The sequence below is a fragment of the Camellia sinensis genome, chromosome 11 (assembly GCF_055761805.1).
Source record: "Camellia sinensis isolate YWXY chromosome 11, ASM5576180v1, whole genome shotgun sequence".
NCBI lineage: Eukaryota > Viridiplantae > Streptophyta > Magnoliopsida > Ericales > Theaceae > Camellia > Camellia sinensis.
The window spans coordinates 42,472,347-42,495,637 of record NC_138971.1 but is presented as its reverse complement, the minus strand read 5'-3'; the positions used below and the strand labels follow the sequence as shown (position 1 = coordinate 42,495,637).

Below are 23,291 nucleotides of genomic sequence, written 5' to 3'. Positions count from 1 at the left end.
GCAAAATGTAATTAAAGATTGATTTAAAATAAAAAATATAATTGAGGATTGATTTACAAAATAAATAATGATTATAGATTTATCTAAAATAAAAACAAATTAAAATTAGATTAAAAGGTTAGGAATTATAACAAACAATTAAAGATTTAGGATTAATTGATTTAAAATTAAGCCATGGTGCATACTTTTTGCAGACGATATCGTGCCAGTGGATAAGACTAGAGAAGGAGTTAATACAAATTTGGAGATTTGGAGAAAAGCTCTTGAATCTAAAGGTTTCCGGATAAGCAAAAATAAGACAGAGTACATGAGTGTAAATTTAGTAACAGTAACAATGAAAGCAGAGGAGCAGTGAAGATTGAGAACCAAGAATTGCCTAAGTGTGAACATTTTCGTTATTTAAGGTCGATTATCACAACAGCCGGGGAGATTGATGCGAATGTGACCCATAGGATTAAGGTGTGATGGTGTAAGTGGAGAAGTGCGTCTGCGGTACTGTGCGATAAACGAATACCCACTATACTAAAAGATAAGTTCTGTAGAATAGCTATTAGACCAGCGATGTTGTATGGGACGAAGTGTTGGGCAACCAAGAAACATGTAGATAAGATGAGTGTGACTGAGATGAGGATGCTAAGGTGGATGTGTGGCAAGACTAGACAAGACAGAATTAAGAATGAGTATATTTGGGAATGGGTAGAAGTAGCACCGATAGAAGATAAGTTGAGAGAGAATCGATTGAGATGGTTTGGTCACATTCAACGGAGACCAACAGAGACAATAGTGAAGAGATGCGATGCTGTAACGGTAGAGGGGAGTGTTAGGGGACGGAGTAGGCCTAGATTAACGTTGGCTAGCATTGTAAATAGAGATATGGATCTACTTAATTTGACTAACGAAATGGTCTTTGATAGGGCCGCGTAAAGAAGAAGGATTCATGTAGCCGACCCCATTTGATGGGACTTAAGACTTGGTTTGATTTGGTTTAGAATTAATTGTGATCTAAAGTATAATTAAATTAAAAAAGTTAAGAATTACAATAAATAATTAATTGTAATTTAATTGAATTAATGTTAAAATTATAAATTATATGTATAAGAGAGGAGAGAGAGAATATAACAAAATGAGGCATAGGGTTTGAGAGTATTACAATCATTTCACATCTATAATCAACGGGATTAATCTTTGCACTTTGGTAAAAAACCACATGAGAACTTTCTAGTTATATTTGAACCATAGGAGGATAAAGTGCTCCGGTCTCTAATCACAAGGGGTAAAATGAATTTTGCCCTAAATGAATTAACTCAGTAAAAGGTTCCAGCCTAGTTGATCACTAATTAACCAATAGGTAAACCGATGTATAAAATTTATTATTTTATATATTAAATCATTATGTAAAATTACAAAAAAATAAATAAATATATTTGAGAAGGCGAGGAAAATTTAACATCGATCAATTATTTTTACTGACATGAAAAATGAGATGATTCAAAAGAAAGTTTGTGTTTCTTTTTTTATTATTGGTACATCAGAGGTCGTATCCTAGGGGAACAAGCAAGTCTTGCATGTGGCAAAACTTAAACACTTAACCTCCTAGTGAGGTACTGGGGTTCAAGCCAACTGAGCGAGCCCCAGTTGGTTGGGGTTTGTGGTTTGGAAGTTGTGCTTTCACACATATTTCTTTAAAGGAAATTTTATTTAATGTATTATGCACATAGAAACATGTTTGATATGCCCTTGATGTACACTTACTCTATGAGATATTACAGACACAGTGTAGACATACCTTTACTGATATCACCTCTCGCTCTTCCCGCTTTCTATCTCGAAAATCCTCTTCTCTTCTGCGTTTTGCATCATCCTGTGAAACAAATGTATTCTCCTCAGATCGTCTCCGTTCTCTATCTTCATGCCTTGGTGAAAGTCTTTGAGTATGTCTAGCAGTTCCAAACCTTCTGTCAGCATCCTCATCTCTTCTTCCTGCATTAACTGACTGGGGTACCATGTGAGGAGGTAATGGTGGTGGTGGAGGCAAGTTTTGCCCATGAAATCGATCATCAACATGAGATTTCTCTGCCGATGTTTCATTATAGCGCAATTTACTTCTATCATCTCTGATCCTTTCATCCTTAGCTTTGTCAGCCAGCCTATCAAAGCTTCTATCAGAACCTCTGTCTTGTCCTCTTTCCACAGAACGCTCTCTCCCATATCTTTCCATTGACCTATCCCTTGATTTTTCCATTATAATATCATCTCCACGGGACTTTTCAGAACGGTCTAACCTTTCCCTATAGTCCCTGTCATGTCTTTCGGTCCCCTTATCTTTAGACCTGTCCAGGGGCTTATCTGTAGCTCTACTGATAATTTGCTCATCAGATCCTGATTTGTCAACATCCACTGGAAAATGTTTATCAGCTAATCGGGGATCAATTGACCTCTCCCTATCAGAGAATCGAACTTCACCCTCTAAATCTCTTGAATCAGCTTCTCCTTTCCGACGCTTATTTAGTCGGTCCAAATCTTCAGCAGGGCTGGCTCTCTTTTGTGGTTTGTCAACAGGTTTTGAAGCTGTAACAGAGTTATCATGCCTAGGAGAATGAACAGGTCTTGAAGAAGGAGCTCTTTGAATATCAGAAACTTCAGCGCTATCATCTTTTACAGCAGAAATCCGCAAATCAGAAGCCTTTACAGCTCCACTCTCTACCTTTGGTTCACTGCCATGGATATCTAATGATTTTGTGGATGGAGTAGTTCCTTTAGTTGAAGTTGGAAGTACATTGCCATTTGCTGAACCTGCAGAAGAAATATTAGCTGTCCCACCTTGCCTGCCTTCAACTGGATGCGAGAGATCTCTGTCAGAGTTAGAAGGAGGACCTGATATTCTGCCAAAAGATTTTCCAGATTTACTATCATCTTTTCCAAGATCCTGTTTCGGTTGTTTTGAAAGAGATCCAGCAGGCAATGGGCGTTTTACAGGACCTCTCACCTGCCAACATGAAAAGGAGAGAACTGAGGGAAAAAATAAAGAAAACTCTGCTGAAAAATGAACAGATTACAAGAAAGCAATGCCCAAAATATTCAAGGTGATCCACAAATTTTTAACTTTGTCAGGAGATTTATGCATGTATGTAGTATAAGAAATAAAATGCATACATATGTTACAAGAACAAATAACAAATTATTATAATAATCATTGAATAAATGAGAAAAATAAATTCCACTGAGGTTGCCAAACTACCTTGCGAGAATGCCTCTTCATGTCTAATTGTCCAACAATAGATGAGTTTGAATTCAGATGTTACCTGAGATTCTGAGGATGTCTTCGACCCAACTTTGGGGACATTCTCATCCAATATTCGGTTTGTAGACTCATCCATCTGTTTCTGATTTTCTATTGATTTGGATGTTCCTGCATGTACAGCAGCAGAGGGCATGGAGGCCTGAGCATCTGACCCATTTAATAATGAGCCACCTTTAAGTTTTACATGTCCCAGATCCGGTTTCAGTGAAGCACTTTCTGTTCTTTCCAGCCTCCCATCAACAGGTTTGGTTCTCAATATCTGGTCTTTGACAGCATTTCCAGAATCTGGATGTTGAGTTCCTGTAGCAAAAACTCTTCCCCCAGTAGGTTCACTTTGAGGAACATTTTGTACAGAACTACCACCTAGCGATTTTGAAGCAAGAGAAGGGGCAGGTTTCAGTTCAAGAAATCCCATGCCAAAATCATCATCTGTGACCCATGAAGGCTGCAATTATCAATGAAAACAGATCAATATCATAAGCAATGAGCAAATGTCGATGACATTTTAAAGCTTAATAACAAATATCTTTCTGCATAAAAGAGCACAGGAGACAACATGTCCAAAATTAATATAGAGAGATTTAGTGGCATCCATAATCAGGGGAGTTTCATTTTGCGTTGTACCTTTCTAGCAGCCAAGGCTGCAGCAACGCCTGTAGCCAACACCTTGAGATCCTCTCTTTCATCGCTTTTAATTTTAGCAACCTGAAAAGAGGGAGGGAGGGGAAGAGGGAGAGAGGAGTGACAAAAATAAAAAGTGAATACACTGCTCAAGAAGATTACAATCTTATATAATTAACAATAATTCTAAGTAGTCTTACCCGTTTTTCAAGGTTGATCCCACTCTTTCGAGTGACAGGGAAAACACTAGAAATTTTTGTCAACATTATAAGAGCATTTCGGATCTCCATGTACTCAGCAGATTCCAAACACTGAATCAACAACCTTGTAATCCGCTGACTCCATTTCCAGTGTACCTTTTGGCAAAAAAATGGGTGAAATTAATCTACAACCAATTGATAGGGATTATAGTATTTAAATCATATTTAACACATGTCAAAAGGAGCAGCAGCACCAGTTATCGCAATTTCAGAAAAGAAAACAGCAGCAGAAAGTGTCCATCCAAAACATACTTTTATATGCACCATAAAGGGTTTTCCACATATCACAGGAACTATACTTAGAGCTCGAGAGCATATTGATACAAACTGAGCCAAATTGAATTTCGGTGGTCCCTGGAAGTTAAATTTGATGACCATCAAAACCCAGGGACTGTTATTCCATTGAGGTGCCGCCCTTTACCCACCAAAAGTTCTACAAGAACACTAAAAGCCTAAATACAGGTTGAATTGTAATGATAAATTATTCAAGAAAGGGATGATTTTCATTCAATGTTCCTATTCATTAGCATGAAGAAAGGAAGAATAGACCAACAAAAGGAAAGAAAGGACCTAAGTTTCTAAAAATGCTGCAATACATCATTAACATCCTTACATCACTTGAAGACAGTATCATATAGAACTTTTTGTTACTGTTGCCATCATAATTTTCAATTTTTTAAGGTTAAAATAGTACAGTTCTAACATGGAGTAGCCATGCCTGCCTAATGAGCTGTAGATAACCTAAAATAGATATGCAACTGCGGACCTTATAGCATTTGCCCCCATGCTGAACCAAAAGATATCCTAGTCATAATCCCATTGTGAACTCAGCCGTTAGAGCATTAACAAGGACAGAGTAAAGCACCAAGTGTTTACGGGGCTAGGGAGCTAAGAAAGTTGGGGTGATAAAAAAAGAAAAAAGGGGGAAAAACTAATGTCATGAATATCCACACAACCTCTTTCTACTGAAATATAAAATTTGGACAAGAAAACAGTAATAATTTCTAATCCTTAAGCTTCTAGGTTAGTCCCTCAAATTGTTTCATAGATAAAATTGATTGAGGTACTCACTCATCTAAAGTGTTAAGAAGTCCTAAGAAGAACACTAGGGAAAAGGCTTTGCAGTGGGGGCATTTCCTTCATGCAACTAATTATATTTGGGCAGTTGATGAACATGAGCAACTAAGTTTTTTTTTTAATCAACTAGAAAGTGTTTAATATTGACTCAGATAATTTCTTGTCATACTCTTCAAATGCCCAACCTTAGCCACACTACGGTGAAGAATTGATTTAATATGATTCAAAAATTGATTTAATATGATTCAAAAACTATATAGGTGATGGTAGAACCAAGTTGTTTGCCTTCAAGATCATCTTATGATTAAGTATTTGTTATGTTTTATTGCAATAAGAATCATTGGAGCATGCCACCAATCTCTAGTATTCGATAAATCATGTCACATCTTTATTAACCCAATGCAGGAAAAAAATCAATCAAGTTGATAGGTTCCTAACACAATTGAGAAAACAGGCCTCACAATTCAAAACCAGTAAACTAAATAAATGAGAGAGAGAGAGAGAAGGCATCATCACATATTTAATCGTTAAAATCTCTAATACTAAAATTTGCCAAATAATATCAGATAGGGATATTATCCACTCAAGCTCGTTGCAATTCCCCTTCCTAATTCAACTTTCTAACTTTCATACCACCCCATGAGAAATTTATGTCTTTTCACTTCCTCATCTAGTTGTAATGATTAAATGATCCTTCAATTTTATGAAGAGTCCAGACTTTCAATTGCAGTAATTCTTTCCAACTCATCTAGTTGTAATGATTAAATTATCCTTCAATTTTATGAAGAGTCCAAACTTTCAATTGCCGTAATTGCAGTCATATAACTTATATAACAGTCTGCAAGTAGAAGACTGATATTGATATTGTTGTTTCAAACTATTCTTTAATACAACCAAGGTAGAATTACCTGCAGTGAGATAAATTGAACTAGAAAATCAAGAATCGTATACCATACAAATATATACATATATATATAATATGACTTCAAGATTAAAAAACAAAAAACAAAAGACACAAAGAAAGAGAAGGGGGCAATCTTAATTCCATAGCCTATTACATAACTATCCAACGTGTATTGATTCAATTAAGATATTGATCACAATCATTCATTGATTTTGCACACTATTTTTCTAAACTACCAATAGAATCATAGAAACATTGCACAAACAGTGTAAACCTACATACTGTGTAGAGGAACGACAAAAATAGAATAAAACAAAATAAACAAAAAATGGACTTAGCATACATAAATTACGAGTGTCACGCAAAAGAGAAATGGAAGAACACTGCTGTTAGAATCAAACACACAGTTCATTGTAAAATATGAATCACATGGCTAGAAAATGTGTGAAAAAAACACTGCACATGTTTAAGCATTTTAGCATCCACAGTAATAACCGAAAAAAAAGAAGAATAAAAGAAAAGATGAGACATTATTCAACACAAGTCCAAACCATACATGACTGAAGTTCAAAAACTCAGGTGTGTGAGCAATTTTTGCTTCAATAAAGAAGAGAGATGCCCAAAAAAAGGTACAAAAGGCAAAGATAAGGCGACAATATCAGACGAAAGGAACTTGGGCCATTGACTTTTGAAGGATATAGATAAAGCAGTGTCAGCGCCAGAAAATATTACAACTTACAAGATGATACACAAATAATAGGAGCATTAATGAATATAGAATTTAACTACAGAAACTGCAAAAACAAAGTATTCAAGCCTAAACAGTTTTTTTCCAACTACTACGAATACAAATTTCACAATTAAGAGATTACACGAAATTTGCAATTGAAAACAATCATCATAACAACTATTCAGCACTTTAAAATGCCCATGAACTCACCTTAATAAATTGACTATAAGTAACACGAAGGCTGTTTGGATCTCTATAATAGACAGCAAACCCTGGCATGTTTCCACACTCACGTTCATATATTGATTCATCACTCTGCAAGGCAACGCATTAGTCAACACAAAAAACCTTTCAGAAAACTATGCAGGCAGCCAACCACATACATCAGCCTAAACATCATTGGACAATACCAACTAAAAAACAACACAAATGATCATTCACCTTCCAGTGGTAAGCAATCTTCAACGTCTCACATAAAAACCTCCCAAGTCGACCCACTTCATACTCAGTACAGCAGCATATCATAGGTTGTAAGGTTTTACATATCAGAACATCAATGTGGTTGACTGTGTTGAAAAATGGTGTTCCTAGAGAATGAAGAGTATGTACGAACATAGAACAATAAACAGCATCAGGCATACTGAAAGTACAGCGTGGAAAAATACAACGCTGGAGGAACTCCATGTTAATCTTCAAAGTATCCGGGCAGGAACTCAACCACTTATCCTTCTCACAAGCAAGCCGCCTTCGAACAGATGCAACATTTTCTTCATGTTTCTGGAGTTCACTAGTAAGACGATCCAAAGATTCTTGAATTCTTTCCTTGTCTTTCTTCCTTTTTGTTATTGCTGAGCTAGAATTATCAGATAGTTCTTCGAGAGCTTTAAGAGCAGCATGCTGCTTGACAATTTCAGACTCATAACGATTTCTAGGAACATAAAGATCATAAAGTGTAAGCCCCCAAAAAGTGGCATACAGATCTGGAGAAAGGCTGTTCCACGCTTTTGAAGGTAACATCGTTCTAACTGTATCAAGAAGATCTGACCACCTGCATAGAAGGTATAAATTTTTTGAAAGCAGGACAACATAGCTAGTCAAAAGGTAGAAATCAGAAAAACAAAAAAATTTAGAATATCTTGATACAAAGCAAGAATTCACAGTAAAACAGTGCCTCAACAGTACATAAATGTAAACCAAAAGTTTCATATAAGCCTAAAAATGTTACAAATATAAGCTGTTGAAAAAGAGTAAGGTCGGGAAAATCACGTTATAGGCTTCCGGGAAGGACCAAGATCTAGAACCAATTTGCCAGAAGAATCTGTGAGTTCAGATTCATTTTCCACAATTGAGGTCTTTGGAGCTTCAGTGTTATCCAACGGCCAGAAGACATCAGAACTAGTCTGGCACTTGAAGAGCCTCATTACAGGCCGATAAATTAAGAAAGCCACCTGTATCAGATATTAGCCCACAAAAAGAAAAGAAAAAACAATATTATAAATAGTGAGTTGAATCACATTACGAATTTTACCAAAATGAAATATAGCTGTCATTGGAAACTAAGTAAAATAACTGTCCTTGGACAGTTTGTAGAAAACACAGAAAAAGTCTTTATAAAAGTACCTAGGAATAGAATGCAGTCCAAAAGGTAAGTGAATAGAATGAATGAGGAGTCATTATCTAATCCATGAAAAATATGATATATGAAACTAGTAGAAAGAACTCCCAATACTTTAGAGAGAGAGAGAGAGAGAGAGAGAGAGAGAGAGAGAGAAACCTCGGCATCAAGGTGGTAAAGGTGTACAAGATCATCAAGAGGTGGAATCAGCTGACCATATGCTGTTGTTGGTGTCACAGCACTACACAGGAATTCTACATATTGAAGAAGGGTTCCGTGGCATCTATCAAACTGTTCACTAACCATCTTAATGTATTGCACATCTGCATTTATGACAACCCTGTAAAGAATAGTAGTCAGATAATGTTCTCAACAACTCACTGCATTTACATGAGCATCATTTCTGTGGCAGTCAGCAAAAGCTGACAAATGGTATCTAACTCCCTATCACTTGATAAACCTATCTCTAACTAGTAGGGTCCAGATTCAAGGTAATCGACTCGATCAAAATAAAGGCGGGCCTATTTAATCCATGTAGAAGTAACTACAAACTGGTTGACATAATAAAGATTCCTCATTTTGAACCCAAGTTTAGACAGAAATATACTTTCATTTGCACCAATCATAGCAGTTAATAGTGTTAGCTCAAGGAATTTTAGAAATATGTTGTACTGCTTACACAGAACGATGTTGGGCAATAAGCAACAGTAGTGGAATTGCTAACTTCGGTTCATCCTTTGGAAGCAATGAGTCCCTCAGCCTGTTAGTGGATTTGATCAATGCCTGCAAAGATAGTTACATGTTAACATTTCAAGACTTCAACAAACCACCTCAAGCACTAAGATGAGTTAATTTCTATTTGAAATACATTTTGAATATAAACCAAGATTTAGTAGTCAAATAATGAAAGGTATCAAATATAGTTTTCTACACTTTTCATCTATTTGAAACAAAACGAATGAACAACAACAACAGTTATAATACTATCAATAATATATATATATATATATTAAAGGACAACATCCAACAAGATATTAAAACCCCATTAACTAGATGGAGAGATCTAAAAGGTAAGAAAGAAAAAGTAATTAAAGATAAAATGTTTAAAGAAACATGGAGTTTGGAAGATGAATAACATCTGAAATACAATGCATTAAAAAAGAATATCAAAAGTTCTTGGAGAATCAAAAGAAAAATGCTTTATATCCAAAGGGACTTGGTGGTTGAATAATGAAATAAAAGTCATAGTAACAACAAAAATAAATGCTTTAAAAAGTGGCAAGAGGAAAAAGATGAGAAAAGAACATTTACAAACTTGCGAAATTGAGAACAATGAAGGAATATACTTTTATCAGGTTAGGTATATTAAAATAAAGGATTCAAGGGTGTAAGTGACGGATGAGAAGATTAGGCTGTGTGTTTGGATCCTGGATTTATTGAGGGAAAGGGAAAGGGAAAAGAAAATAAAATTACTCTATTTGTTTGGTTGTAATGGAAAGTGGAGTGGAAAAGAAAATAAGAGGGAAACAAATAAGAAAAAGGTTATTCCCATATTTCTCTTACTGATATGTGAGGAAAAGAAAACAGAAAAGAGGGAAGAAAATTTTATCGAGCTAAAAACAGAGAGAAACAGAGTCTCAAGCATTCGGTCATGGCTTCTCGCAGGAGACCATTGTTGATGAAGTTCAACCTCCAACGATCGTTCATAAGTAGCTATCAACAACAATTGCCAATGAGTTTTGAAGATCTACCTCTAGCAACAACCATCATTCATCCAACTCTCTCAATCAACGATCATCAGTTGCTTAATCCGCTAATCTTCAATCACAAAACTCAATTGAAGATTAACAACCTGAAGATTCCAATCACTCTATATACTGTGATTACTGTTTGCGGTAAATGGTATTATTTAATTATGGACAATGCAGAGGTGGTTGTTGATTTGGTGAGATTTTCATCATTGAGATGACGGCAACATAGTGGTGTTGGCCTCCCAAATGTATGGTTGATGCATTCATATTGCTTTTCTTCATATGAATTTGTGTTATTTCTCTTCCGTTTCTGCTCTTTATATTGGCTTCCTTTATAAATGGATTTTTTTATTGTTTCACTAATATATATATATATATGGTGGTTGAATAAGTTTCAATTAAATCCTACAGTGAGAAATGCCACAAGAGGGACAGAGAGAGAGAGAGAGAGAGGATTACATTTCCTTGTCAATTTCCCAACTCAACCAAACATAGCTTGGAATTTGTATTCTATCATTTCCTTTTGTTATACTTTTCCATTTCTCTTTTCCATTCCCTCAATGAATGATTCCAAACAAAGCATTACGGGGTTGGTTGATCTAGATATTTTAGCTTATGTCGAATTTGCAGAGGATTTGATAGCTTAGCATTTTTTCCTTGGGGTTTTGAATTTTGTACTCTTTGCATCATCTTGATGCTTTTCTAATAAATTTGCTTATTTATCAAAAAACAAAGACGACAGAATATAAGCTTTGTTGTCAAATAAGGGAGTACAACGTGAATTTTGCATTGAAGAAGATGAAATGGGGTAAGGGATTAAAATCATATTGTATTCCTATTGAGGCTTGGAATGCATTAGGCAAAGAGGGGTGTTTTGGTTAACAAAATTATTCAAAACAATTTTAATGACTAGGAAATGCCTAATGAGTGGGGAAAAAATAACAAATTTAGTTCCTATATATAAAAATAAAGAAGATATCCAAAATTGCAACAATTATAGAGGCATTGATAATGCATACAATGAAATTATGAGAGACAGTGATTGATTATCACCTAAGACTTGCAATAACAGTGTCAGAGAATCAATTTGAATACATGCCCGATAGATCAACTATAAAAGCAATATATTTACTAAGAAGATTAATAAAGGAGTACAGAAGGAAGAGGATGGATCTTCATAATACAACTGTCCTTTTGTCAATCCTATCAATCCAAACGGCAGCAAAGCAAAAAACTGAAAGAAACTATGAATTCACTTTGTTAAATACTAGAAGGCGCTACAAATGCAAGTGGAGTTCATTAACCCATAATTAATTTACTTTTAGACGATTGTCATCCAGTGGTTTATCCTACCAATTTGCGGGGAGTATAAAAAGACTTGGCTGTTGATTTTGGTGAAGATGGGTGTTTAGTGAAGAAAGGACTTGTATAGGTCAAAAGATGAAACATTAGTGATAGGAACTTTACTATTCTCGTCCAAATATTATGCCTCGGAGAGACTCCATTTTGGGGGAGCAGACTTGGAGGGGTAGAGTGCATACTCAGCTCATCGGCTAGCACTGTCCTCTTTTATACCTTTCTTTCTTTGTTTTCTGGTTCTACTAGTTGGTCAATGATGCGAGTGGGACAAACCTAAATTTTGGCATTACTTTCCCAGTGTGTTTGGCCTAGACTTGAACCACATTCTCAGTTTAACAGCCAAGTATGCTATAAGTGCTTAAATGTCATAGTTTGTCGCATGCTTTATTTTATGTTCTAGAACGCAAATATCAATTCATATTTCCCCACGCTAGAAGACTTAGAAGAAGAATATCTATAGAATTAGAAGAAAAATCTCAATAATATAAATATAAACTACGGAAGGTATCTTAAAAGGGTATTCATTAGTAAAAGAGAAAAACAAGAGTTCATATCTCCACCTCAAACATAACTTTCTTTTAACAAAATAGTATAATTTAGTATAAATTAGGGTTCAAATTGTTAATAACAAGAATCAAAATAAAACAGTAGGTTTTCCCTTAAAGAGGGTTCATGTTATGAGTCAAAGTGTCTAGGTTAATCACCAGTCTCCATTGTATAAATAGGAGCTGATTATCTTCTACAAACATAATATCTTATAATGAGTTATGAAATATTAAATTGCCTAAGAAACTAAATCACTGAAAGTAGACTCTCAAAACTTTACAAAGCACCTTGTTGTTTCGGGTCATCCCAAAAGAAGTAGCCTGATACCGGAGAGTGTCACTCCCTGCCATGGCATCTAACTGTTCCTCAGTCATGTTCTCTGTATATTGGACATTTGCCATTTGCTGGATAAGCTCCTATTCCAACCACAAATGTGCAAATTATAAAGCATGATGATAGAAGCCACACCATAAATGGCATAATTTAATGTCTGAAAATACCTGCAGAAGAAGAAGTTCAATTCCATTCCCTTTTTTCAACTGATTCACAAGATATTGGAAAAGACCTCTAAGTTCCATTGATGGGTATTTCTTGCACCTATAAACAAATCCAACCGCTATAATAATTTTCAAAGAAGTAATCATTCTCAACTTTGATTTTTCCATACATTCTGTTTCCACATTGCATCTTTCATAGAAAGTATGTCACCAATCAATAATGCAGTAAGTAAACACAAAAGAGGAAAATGAAAATAGGGCAATTATAGTTAGGTCCTAAACACTATGACTAGTTCACATAGAGAGGAAGCAAGATGCCAGTCATGATAGAAAATAATCCAGACAGACCAGCAATCCAATGCTTTGATTATAGGGATCAGCAAGGAAATCAACTCATACCAAATATTTTACTGGAGAAAGAACACACATACACACACACACACAAAAAAAAAAAAAAGGATAGACAAAGTAGAAAACAAAGTAACAAAAGTTTTCAAGGGAAAAAATTCAGCAACAAAGAAATATCATACAACTGTTCAAATAGAAACAAACAGAAATAGATAAACACACACACACACACATAATAATAATAATAATAATAATAACAACAATTTAAAAATAATAAAGTAGCCAAAACATTACAATCAACTTTTCCAGTAGTATACAATCTTTTTTTCCTTCTATTTTGTTGAGTCACGAATGGAACAATACAAGAGTTATTAATTGAAAAAATAGGATTTGAAACCAAAGAAATCCATGGATCCTAATGGAATCACAATAATAGAATTAGAAAAATCTCATCCACATTTGCTAAAGTAAATCAGCATTTGGTTGACCCCTAAAACCACTCAACCTGGTCAGGAAATTTAGATCATGTTAATGAACTCCTCAACTATTTCTGATGTAATAATAACATTTAATCCATTTTTAATATTATTTTAACTCAAAACCTAGATACACGACTAGCCCATCATCTTTTCTTTTCTATTTTAATTTCTTAGTTCTCAAATCTCCACCAGAGTGCTAGTAGTGATGTAAATTGTATCTACTAAAGATATCAGGGGTCTTGCAGCAAGTAGTTATAGTACACTAGGTTGCAGAATATGTGAGGAACACTAAATGATTGTACAATGCATTACCATAATGAACAATTTATATTTTATGCCCGGTTGAGAATTCTCCTTGCCTTTGGTGAGAAATGTCTCCAATAAAAACCTCTCATTCCTTGTACAATTGAGCAGCACTGATACCCTTGTGAGCTTTTTGGTTGATGAAGCTCAAGAAATAACACAACTCTCAACTTTCAAGCATCGCCTCTAGAGAAATTGAACTTAGCTTCAAAAGTTCATGAGCTTCGTTCTTTGTATACATCTCATACTAAGGCAAATGAGGAAGCAACATATATGGAATCTCTATCTTATAACTGCAGGATTATGCCAGTTATCAATGGCATTGCAGAATTATAACCTCACGACATCTGGATCTACCAATGAACCATCAAACAAATCAACTTCATGGAGTTACAATCGGAAAAGAAATACTTCTTTCAACTCTCCCACTTCTTAAACAGAACATATCCCCTCGATGCACAGGCATCCCCTGCTGAGCTTATCAAATGTGGGAATGTTATAGTCAGCAGCAAATTTAACAGAAAAAAGACAACTTTACTGAAATTTTCCAGTCATACGCCAAAGGAAATGCAAAATCGCAAAATGGTAATAGCCGCAAAAAGAAAAACAACAGTCACAAAAACTTAAACTATCCAGGAATAAGCACCTTCTATCTTCAAACTTCCAACTAAGTCTAAGCTTCAAAATAGAGCAACTTGACTTGGACACAAATTCCTAATTACATGGAACTCAGCAGAACATGAACATCCAAGTGCACGGCCATGCAGCCCAACAGGAATAGTTTAAGTATCTGTATGCCAATCACTTTGAGATAGATGTCTCCGAGTGTTCACCCCTCATCTCCCTTTTCAATAGTAGTTTTGAACCTCAGCTAAAAACATCAAAAGTATTTATGCCACTATACAACCCCTTCCAGTACATGAAGACCAACAAAGCACTGTCTGTCTTATTCACTCTGCAGTTTGTCATACTTGCACTCCACCACTTGCCTGCATGAGCTATTTGACTTCATACAAACATACCTAGGGCAAGATTCCCATAAAACCACCTATATTTGGTCTACAGGAAAACTTCCATCTAAGGACACATCTCATTTAAAACTTTTGAAAAAAGAGCAATTCTCTTCTTTGGGACTTCAAACCAAACATATACATGGAGGAAGGTTTAAGTGGAGTACTTCTCACTTGATCACTTGCCTTCCCTAACCCCCCTCCATTTTCTTCCACAAATCAAAAAACAAATGCCTGCCCTCCTGCAGATATCCTCTCCTTTTTCTATTCTTTTTCCCCCATTCCTGTTCTGATAAGCAATTTGTCAATCTTTGTTGCTGAATCTCATCTGACTGATGGCCCAATAAGGCAAGCGAATGTAAGAAGGCTGAAGCAATATGACCCATCAAAGGAGCTCATGAAAATCTGCACCATCAACTACATCCCCAGCTCCAGCCAACCTGCTTATGCTGAGGTTAATCTGCAACCCGCAAACTGGGGTAAATCATCCCATGTCTGTCTAAACTCTATATGCAACAAAGAATGTACATTATAATTATTATTTTTGTAATTTTAGGGTAAATTAACATTCTTTATAATTAAAATATATATATCATATCATACATCCACAGTCCACAACCAGAAAAATTCTTGACAAGCAAAAATTATAAGCATGTCGAGAAATGATCAAAATCAAATGAATAAAAAATATACATCATAAGAAGAGTAGCATTGGGAAAGGGCAAATAATGCAACCCAGCTAAAAATAAAACTAAGATTGAACCTATTAACAAACTATACTTGGCATTACACTCTAAAGTAAAGATCCATTTATTCCCAAAATAAGAAAGAAATGGCATATATAAGAAACAAACGACTTATCCAAAAATAAAAACTCCATTTAACTAGAATAAATTCCTAATGCAGTAATACTTTAAACAAACATTTAAGCACCAGTGTAAACTAGCCCAAACAAGAAAAGAATACATACAAGTGACCCCAAAATGAAGCCAGAGATTGAAGCCAGTCTGACAAATTAAGACCATCATCTTTTAGCTTCTCACGTCCACCTTGTGCCAAGCGCTCAATCACAACATACTCCAAAACATCATACTCAAGCTGTGTTGAAAACCATACATTTAGTGAAAGAAAAACAGGAACCAAAAACAACTACCCTAAATAAGTTAATTGTACTTAGAATGTTTTGATGAGAAGAAACAAGTTTAAAAAGCACATATTTGCAAATTGCAATGCATTAAATATCTAGATAAACATGTTTGAACTGTGATGCCAATAGAGAGTTCCAAAAGCAAAATCACATCACAGGTGATCCCACATTTTGATGAGGAGCAACTAGAATGACATCAGTAATAAACCCAATGGTCCTACACGAACCGCATGCAAAACAACTGACAAGCAAAAATATAAATTGTCAGTAATTAAAAAAACTATGTACTTCACCAATAAAAACCAATGATTTTCTGTACAGTAAGCATTAACTTCACTAGAGAACTCAATAACATTTCCATCTAAGTTTTCACAAAAGCAGCCAATTTTTTTCCCCTCGCGAGTCTGATTCATTAGAGTTTCAGAAAGCTCAATATAATCATGTGATAACAAGCTTTAATTAGAAGACAACCAACATTACTTATATCTTCGTAAACAAGAGATTAAATCAAAAGAACAAAGTTGTGCTAACATTCAGGACAAAGACGCACAACAATAACGGCTGCCACAGCCCCAGTGCCATCAATTTACTCTTACTGTCTCACAGGAGACAAATATGAGACTGAAAAATTTCCAACTTCTGTTAGAACAATGCATAATATTAAGTTGGATCTCAGTGTTTCCAGATTGATTAACATTTTGCCAGATTTTCTCGATGAATAGTCATCACATGGGCAAAGTTTATAATTTCAACCAGGCAAAAAGAACGACTTGTTTTAGTGTTCATTTTCTATTAGTTTGTCAAACATTTACATCATGGTTTCAAAGTAATTTGGAAAAAATTAAATGCTTTCATACGTACTCTGCTCATTCCTTCCATTTAGTTACTATATATGGAATTTTTTATTTTTTTATTTTTTTTGAATTTTTTCAATGTGAAGGAAAGAAAGACGTCAAAGAACAGGCAGAACCCTTTTCACTATATTCAATTATGTAAACCAATCCAAGTGAGGCCGCATTGGCAACTTTCTGATATTGTCACTATTTTCTTTCAACTTTCTAGAACACAGTTTCTTACAATGAAGCAAAAGTTCGTAATGTTTTCAATAGAAATTTATGACCTCTATCTTGATTTCATGAGATGTCATGTTATAACGAGCAGCAATGTATTAACATCCCTATTGCTAAACCCAGACCATCAAACTTACTGCCTTGAATACATTCTGGAAAAAGAACAATTCTCATTCAGCTATTTTTCATTCAATCAATTGGAAAAGAATACCCAGTTCATAATTAAGAAAGCTCATTATAAGCATTTGTGGGACTACCGTGAAAACCCAAATCCAAAGTATTGCCTAAGCAGGGAATGCCTATCTTCGAAATTTTAAACCTCATACCAGAGACAAAGAGGATTAAAAGATGCAGTGCATGATCACATTCTATCATGTAGAAAAAATTTGATGTATGAGAGAGAGAGAAAGAGAGAGAGAGAAAGAGAGGACGGAGAATGAAAATACTAAATAATAAATCCACACCTGTGTCAAGTACTTGAATGCATCTACCACAGGAGTAATCATATCCCTGTATGCCTCTATCTGTACATCACAATTCCAGAACATAAATGTTCTCTCACAAAATAAAATAACAAATAAATAATACAAAGATAATTATAATAATGATAATCATAGCAACAATAATTATAAACAAGCTCTACCAGCAAATTAAGTGTTGACCACCCCAATTAACACAGTACCTGATGAACAATTGTTCGAAGTACGGTCATTGGATTGGCATGAGCAAGTTTTGCAACCATTCGACCCAGCTGCTTTAGATTTTCCTTTGCAAGTCGTTTCAAGATTCTTCTAGTGTCTAACTGTGAAAGAGCAGGGCAAAGCAAACTATGCTCTTCAGACACAACACTGAAAGCAGTGAAAAGGAAAAAGAATTCTAAAAAGTTATTTTGTTACCTTTGCCGTTTGCCTAGCAGCCAAAACCATTGGAATCCGCTCATCATCTTTTTCCCATTCACCATATAAACGATACCTCGCCTAAGCAGACAACACACCACTAAGTAATATATATCTAATGAGATAAACATAAGTATCATACAGCTCCCACATAATGCCTACCTCATATGGAAGGAGATTCATAACTTCCCATATCTCCTGCCCGACTGCCGGATTTGCAGGTATCAATTGTAAAGAAGGAAGTAGACATGTTCCCAGGGCTTCCTCAATCCTTAATCTGGCTTCCTTCAGGTGAAAACGAGGATTTCGATTTCCACCAATACCAGTTTCAGGAATAAAATCTCCATTATCGGCACTAACAAGCTCAAGTGCAGACAGGTAATAGCTTCTCAGTACTCTACATACCTGCTTGCCGAGAAATCACACACAGCTCATTCTTGTGAGCACTAGGGAAAAAAATAATCCAAATAATAAAAAAATAAAAATCAATTCATAGAACAAAACAATGCACCTTCTGCAGCAGCAATGTATCACGGTAAAGAAAAGGTCCAGCACAAGAAAGCATCTGAAAAAGCTCTTTTGGAAGATTAATGAAGGATTTATGGACTGATGAATTTGTTTCCATAGAATCATTACCAGCTGCTGAAGGCAACCCCAAGCTCTGAAGATGTGTTTGCCGAACTAGGTCATATGCTGGAGATATATTTTTTTCAATGAGCCTGGACATGTGCAATGAAAGGTTGGAAATAGAAAACTCGTAAACTTTCAAAATAACCTTAAAGATATTGGAAGACAGCAGGTAAATTAAAGAAGTAGATTGCAAGTTTTAAGAATGGACACAAGAAGGAAAAATATGCAGGCAGATGCGAAACCAGAGACAGAAACGAATTATATGAACTGACAATCCAAATTCATCATGTAACTCAGACATACCTAAACAATTCATTACAAATTTGAACATGTTCCGCCGGGTTAAGAGGAGAAAGACGATCAAAAAGTATATGGGCATGATACCTGGCACCAAAAAAAAAAAAACATAAATATGACACCATATACTCGAAAAGTTTAGTAACTAAAACAGTTAAATTAAAAGTTGAATCAAAAATAAATAAATAAATATAACTGAAATACTTAATACAGACGGGCTTAATCATGTTAATGTTCCATTAAAAATCAAGTCCATCAGTGATGAATTGAGAAAAAAGATCGAAATACATGAAAATGTGTGGTACAAAAAATCTCTCTCTCTCTCTCTCTTGTTTGCATTCCGGTTTGGGCTTCAATATTTGATTTTATAAATTCCGACCTATGATTTCTTGTTTGTCCTTACTTTCTTCTTATTTTCTTTCATCTTTTCGATTTCCTTTGTTTCCCGCTTCTCTTTGTCTTATCTCTGTCTCTGTTTAGGGTTTCTCTACTTGGAGTTCTCCAAGGCTTTGGTCTGGTTCAATCTTTTCTTTGTATTAGGTTTTTCTTCCTTCAAGCTCCATCAATCTGGATCTTGAATCTCTAGATCTATGTTACCTAGAACGTGGATCGTTCCGGTACACGGAGCGGTAACGGGAACGTGGTACGCCACATGCTCTAAAATGTTATATATCACACTTAAGAATTTAAGGTAGTTCTAAAGTAATTTTCTTTTAACAATTATCTAATAAAAAAAAATTCTTCTTTCATATAGCAAATCATTTCTATGAAAATTATGACCCATTTTTTATTTTTTGTCTTGTTAAAACTTAACTCATCTTAGATTTTAGTTCATATATTTGAATTTTTTTTCTATTAAGTTAAAATTTAAGGAAATATATTGGGAAAAAAATTTTGGGGATCATGTTGGATCACTAAATTTACCGTTTTGGAACAAAAAGTGTAACCATGTTGTGGAACGCGTGTACCAATATGTAATTCGCTAGGATATTAGCGTTTTCTGGTAAGATAGCTCTAGATCGTGAGTCTTGAGTTGGTTCTATTTTTTATACTTTGATCTATGTTGTGGGCCGGTTTTTGAAAATCCAAATGTCTTGGTAAGTTTCGAGATGGGCAAAGGTTTGGTGGCGGAAACAGGGAAGATTGAACAAACTATGTGGACCATGAATAGGTTGGGCTTCGTTACGAAAAAGGGGAATAAGGGATTACAGGAGGAACTTTAATAATCTTATTACAGGGAAAGAAAAGGCCCAATATAAGGCTATTTGTATTCATTCAAGTAGAGCCAGCCCTGGGCTAAGGCAAGCAAGGCCTGTGCCTAGGGCCCCAAAAATTAGGCCCAATAAAAGGCTCCCAAATTCATAGTCTTGTACTACATTAAAAACTTAAAATGGCCCAATTTTGTTTTATTAATTTAAGCCAATTTAAAGGGCCCCAAAAATTTTGTTTGGGCCAATTGAAAAAATCACCGATTAAATTTTTTTTGTGAATGTTAGTTGTTAGCCCAATTGAAAAAATAAAATATAAACTATATGTATATGGGGGTGTTTGGGTAGAGGCTATTTGGCTAAAATAGCCAATAAATACAAAATCGGCTAAAATAGCCAATAAGGCAAAATGTCACATTCAATCCATAATCATTACACTTTTTTCTCTCACAACCATCAAATTAATTACCAAAAAAAAAGGAAAAAAAAAAAACCCTACCATCTCAAATGTAATTTTTTTAACCAGGCTAAAATAGCCCAAAAAAATCAAATAAAATAGCCTATTCCCAAATAGGGTATATGTATTAGTTGTTAGCCCAATTCTGTTTGGCCTATTTTTCTTTTTAACTCTCTTTATACGTGTTTTTAGTGAATTTTTTAATATTTTACGCAAAAAAACATATATATTTTGTAGATACACTTAATCTAGATACATTTAAAGTATAATATTTGTGATTTTTTTTATTAAAAAAAACTACCAAATACAAAAAATATAAATAAAAAACATACAAATTGCAAACTCAAAATTATTTTGAAAAGTCTAAACCAAATTGGGTGAAATTATTTTATTTATTTTTTTATGAATATCTAAAAGGCCCCCGAAAAATTATTTCGCCTTAGGCCCCCCAAAACTCAAGGTTAGCTCTGCGTTCAAGCTACGAAGGGAAGACTATACTATACAGTAGCCTTTGATGGTGGAAGGGAGTCGCGAAGAACTGATTTTGGGGAGAAAAAATTGAGACGAGTCGCATAGTAGATTGAAGTGCTTTCCCATGGAAAGGGATTTGGTGTAAACCCCCCACACTAGAACCACCCGCTCTAAACCACCCAACATAGCAGGGAAGGGGAAGCTACAAGCTATGTGCAGCTCCTGCTAAGAATCTTACCATTTAATTCAGATGAAACAAGTGCAAGTGAATTGATGCTGCATGTGTAACGAAGGATTGAGTTTCAAGAATGCTCAATTTAGTGTAGAAATGCATTTGATGTGTTGCCTTTGGTTGTGCTTCCATTGTGTGAAGTTAAACTGGAAAATGAAGGGGTTCTAGTCTACAAAACATTAGCAGTGAATGAGGAATGGAGTCTTTGGATGTGCTTGTTTTGCGTTAAATAGAGCAATCGGGCAACTCCTATTTGTAGAAGGAGATGGGGAGCCAAGAAAGTGAAATGGGGTCAGGCATTGGGAAGGTTTTTTCTCGTTTCCTTTTTTCTTTCTTTTTTTTGGTTGTACAAGGGTTGTGCCATCTGTTATAAGAATCTTATGATTCACAACTCGATTCACACTTCACGCATAGATCGACAAGGATCTATAGGTGAATTTATTTTGGGATAGAATCCATGGTGAATCGCACATTTTACAATCGATTCACGATTTGATTCACCATTTGCAATTCATGAAATTCTTGAAACTATCTTGTCCGACAAATTTAGACATTTTCACTCTTTTTTCTTTTCTTCTTTTTTCTTTTTTTGTTAGTGAAAATGGCATGATACAACTTTTAAGAGTAATTTGGACAAAAATAACCAACACCTATGCATAATTTATTATTATTTTGATGATAAGAGAGTTTTACCAAGATCTAATCGGATCTACTCAAACCCATCAATGCATGTTCTTGGTCCTTTTTTTCCTCATTTTTTCACTTAAAAAAAATATCATAATACATCTTCTAAGAATATTTAAGATTAAAGTAATTATCCATTGCTAAACCCAGCTGTTAAAATCAAGATCCTAGGTAGGATCGGTGAGAGGGTCTCATGGATCGAATCATAGGATCGGATCAAGAATCGTAAAATCCTACTTTCTATTTTAAAAAAAAAAAAAAAAAGATAAAAACACAAATTAGAATGATATATATTAAAAATAAGGTGAAAAATCACAAAAAAACTACGATCCTACCTACGATCCTACTTGCGATCCTATTATAACACCGATCCTACAATGAACTGGATCGTTTGAGCAATGTAGGATCGTAGGATTGTACAATCGTACGATCCGGGTCGTGATTTTAATAACCATGGCTAAACCAAACAAAAAAGTAATTATCTATTGCTATTTTACTAAAACAAATATAATTCAACATTACATGAGTTTGGTCAGCTTTTTGTTCATCATTTAAACCCAATGGTTCCACAATTGTTTTTTTTTCTTTTTTTTTTTGGGGGGGTCGTCAGTTAAACCCAATGGTTCCACAAGTGATTTTTTGAAACTTCTAAATAATAAACATACACACCTTTTAAAGTATTTTTGGTTTTAAGATAAAGAATTCTACTTAATTATTTCTTAGTATTATACTATGTATAAGATTCCTAAATCCATGTTTTAAATGTCAAGAGAGATTGTGTCTTCTTTTGCTATCAAGGCAATGTCTTCCCTCTTAAGATGGTGTAATCCTACCCTCCATATAAAAACTATTTTATAACAAGTTAAAATTAATTTTTTTTCACATATACAATTGTTACCATCATTTTTAATAGTTTAACTGAATCTTAATGATTCTCAATATGATTCGATACATGATTCACAAAATTAGGATTTCAATTCACGATATGATTCTCGATTTGACAACTATGGTTGTGCCCCTCAGCACATGCTCTAATATGATTTCTTCTTTGTTGCTAATAAAAAAAAAAAATTGTTCCATTAAAGAAGTATAAAATGCATGATGTGCAGCAGGATAAAAAAACAAATTGCCCATTTTGACACTTTTCAGGTCAGAATATCCTGCAACATGCATGCCACACAAAATATGTGTTGCCCCACACCCAAAAAAAGGATAAGAATAAAGAGAACAGCAAGAATAAAAATAGGAGGGGAAACGGCATTATGCAAGTTCATTTAACAAGATATTAAGAGAAACACTGTAGACCAGCAAAAAGAACAGCAGAATGGAAGATATATATATCACTCGACTTGCTCCTAACATTATTGCGAAATGAATATCTCGTACACAAACAAATTA

General features: G+C 34.8%; 1 protein-coding gene across 2 annotated transcripts in view; it reads right to left on the bottom strand.

Moving 5' to 3' along the window:
• Window positions 1–23,291, bottom strand: part of THO2 — a 44,075-nt gene that overhangs the window by 1,758 nt on the left and 19,026 nt on the right. Inside the window, exons 13-31 of one of the 2 annotated variants that reach the window (XM_028195356.2) lie at window positions 18,848–18,928; window positions 18,426–18,633; window positions 18,077–18,319; window positions 17,915–17,995; window positions 17,701–17,820; window positions 17,483–17,542; window positions 15,772–15,899; window positions 12,665–12,761; window positions 12,452–12,580; window positions 9,188–9,291; window positions 8,668–8,848; window positions 8,160–8,341; window positions 7,335–7,941; window positions 7,104–7,208; window positions 4,123–4,278; window positions 3,926–4,006; window positions 3,303–3,746; window positions 2,875–2,986; window positions 1,787–2,793 (exon numbers count right to left, since the gene is read on the bottom strand). In XM_028195356.2, the coding sequence (XP_028051157.2) occupies window positions 1,787–2,793; window positions 2,875–2,986; window positions 3,303–3,746; window positions 3,926–4,006; window positions 4,123–4,278; window positions 7,104–7,208; window positions 7,335–7,941; window positions 8,160–8,341; window positions 8,668–8,848; window positions 9,188–9,291; window positions 12,452–12,580; window positions 12,665–12,761; window positions 15,772–15,899; window positions 17,483–17,542; window positions 17,701–17,820; window positions 17,915–17,995; window positions 18,077–18,319; window positions 18,426–18,633; window positions 18,848–18,928 (4,126 nt within the window). Of the gene's footprint in view, window positions 1–1,786; window positions 2,987–3,302; window positions 3,747–3,925; window positions 4,007–4,122; window positions 4,279–7,103; window positions 7,209–7,334; window positions 7,942–8,159; window positions 8,342–8,667; window positions 8,849–9,187; window positions 9,292–12,451; window positions 12,581–12,664; window positions 12,762–15,771; window positions 15,900–17,482; window positions 17,543–17,700; window positions 17,821–17,914; window positions 17,996–18,076; window positions 18,320–18,425; window positions 18,634–18,847; window positions 18,929–23,291 lie in introns of both variants that reach the window. The other variant, XM_028195355.2, reaches the window with a different exon arrangement.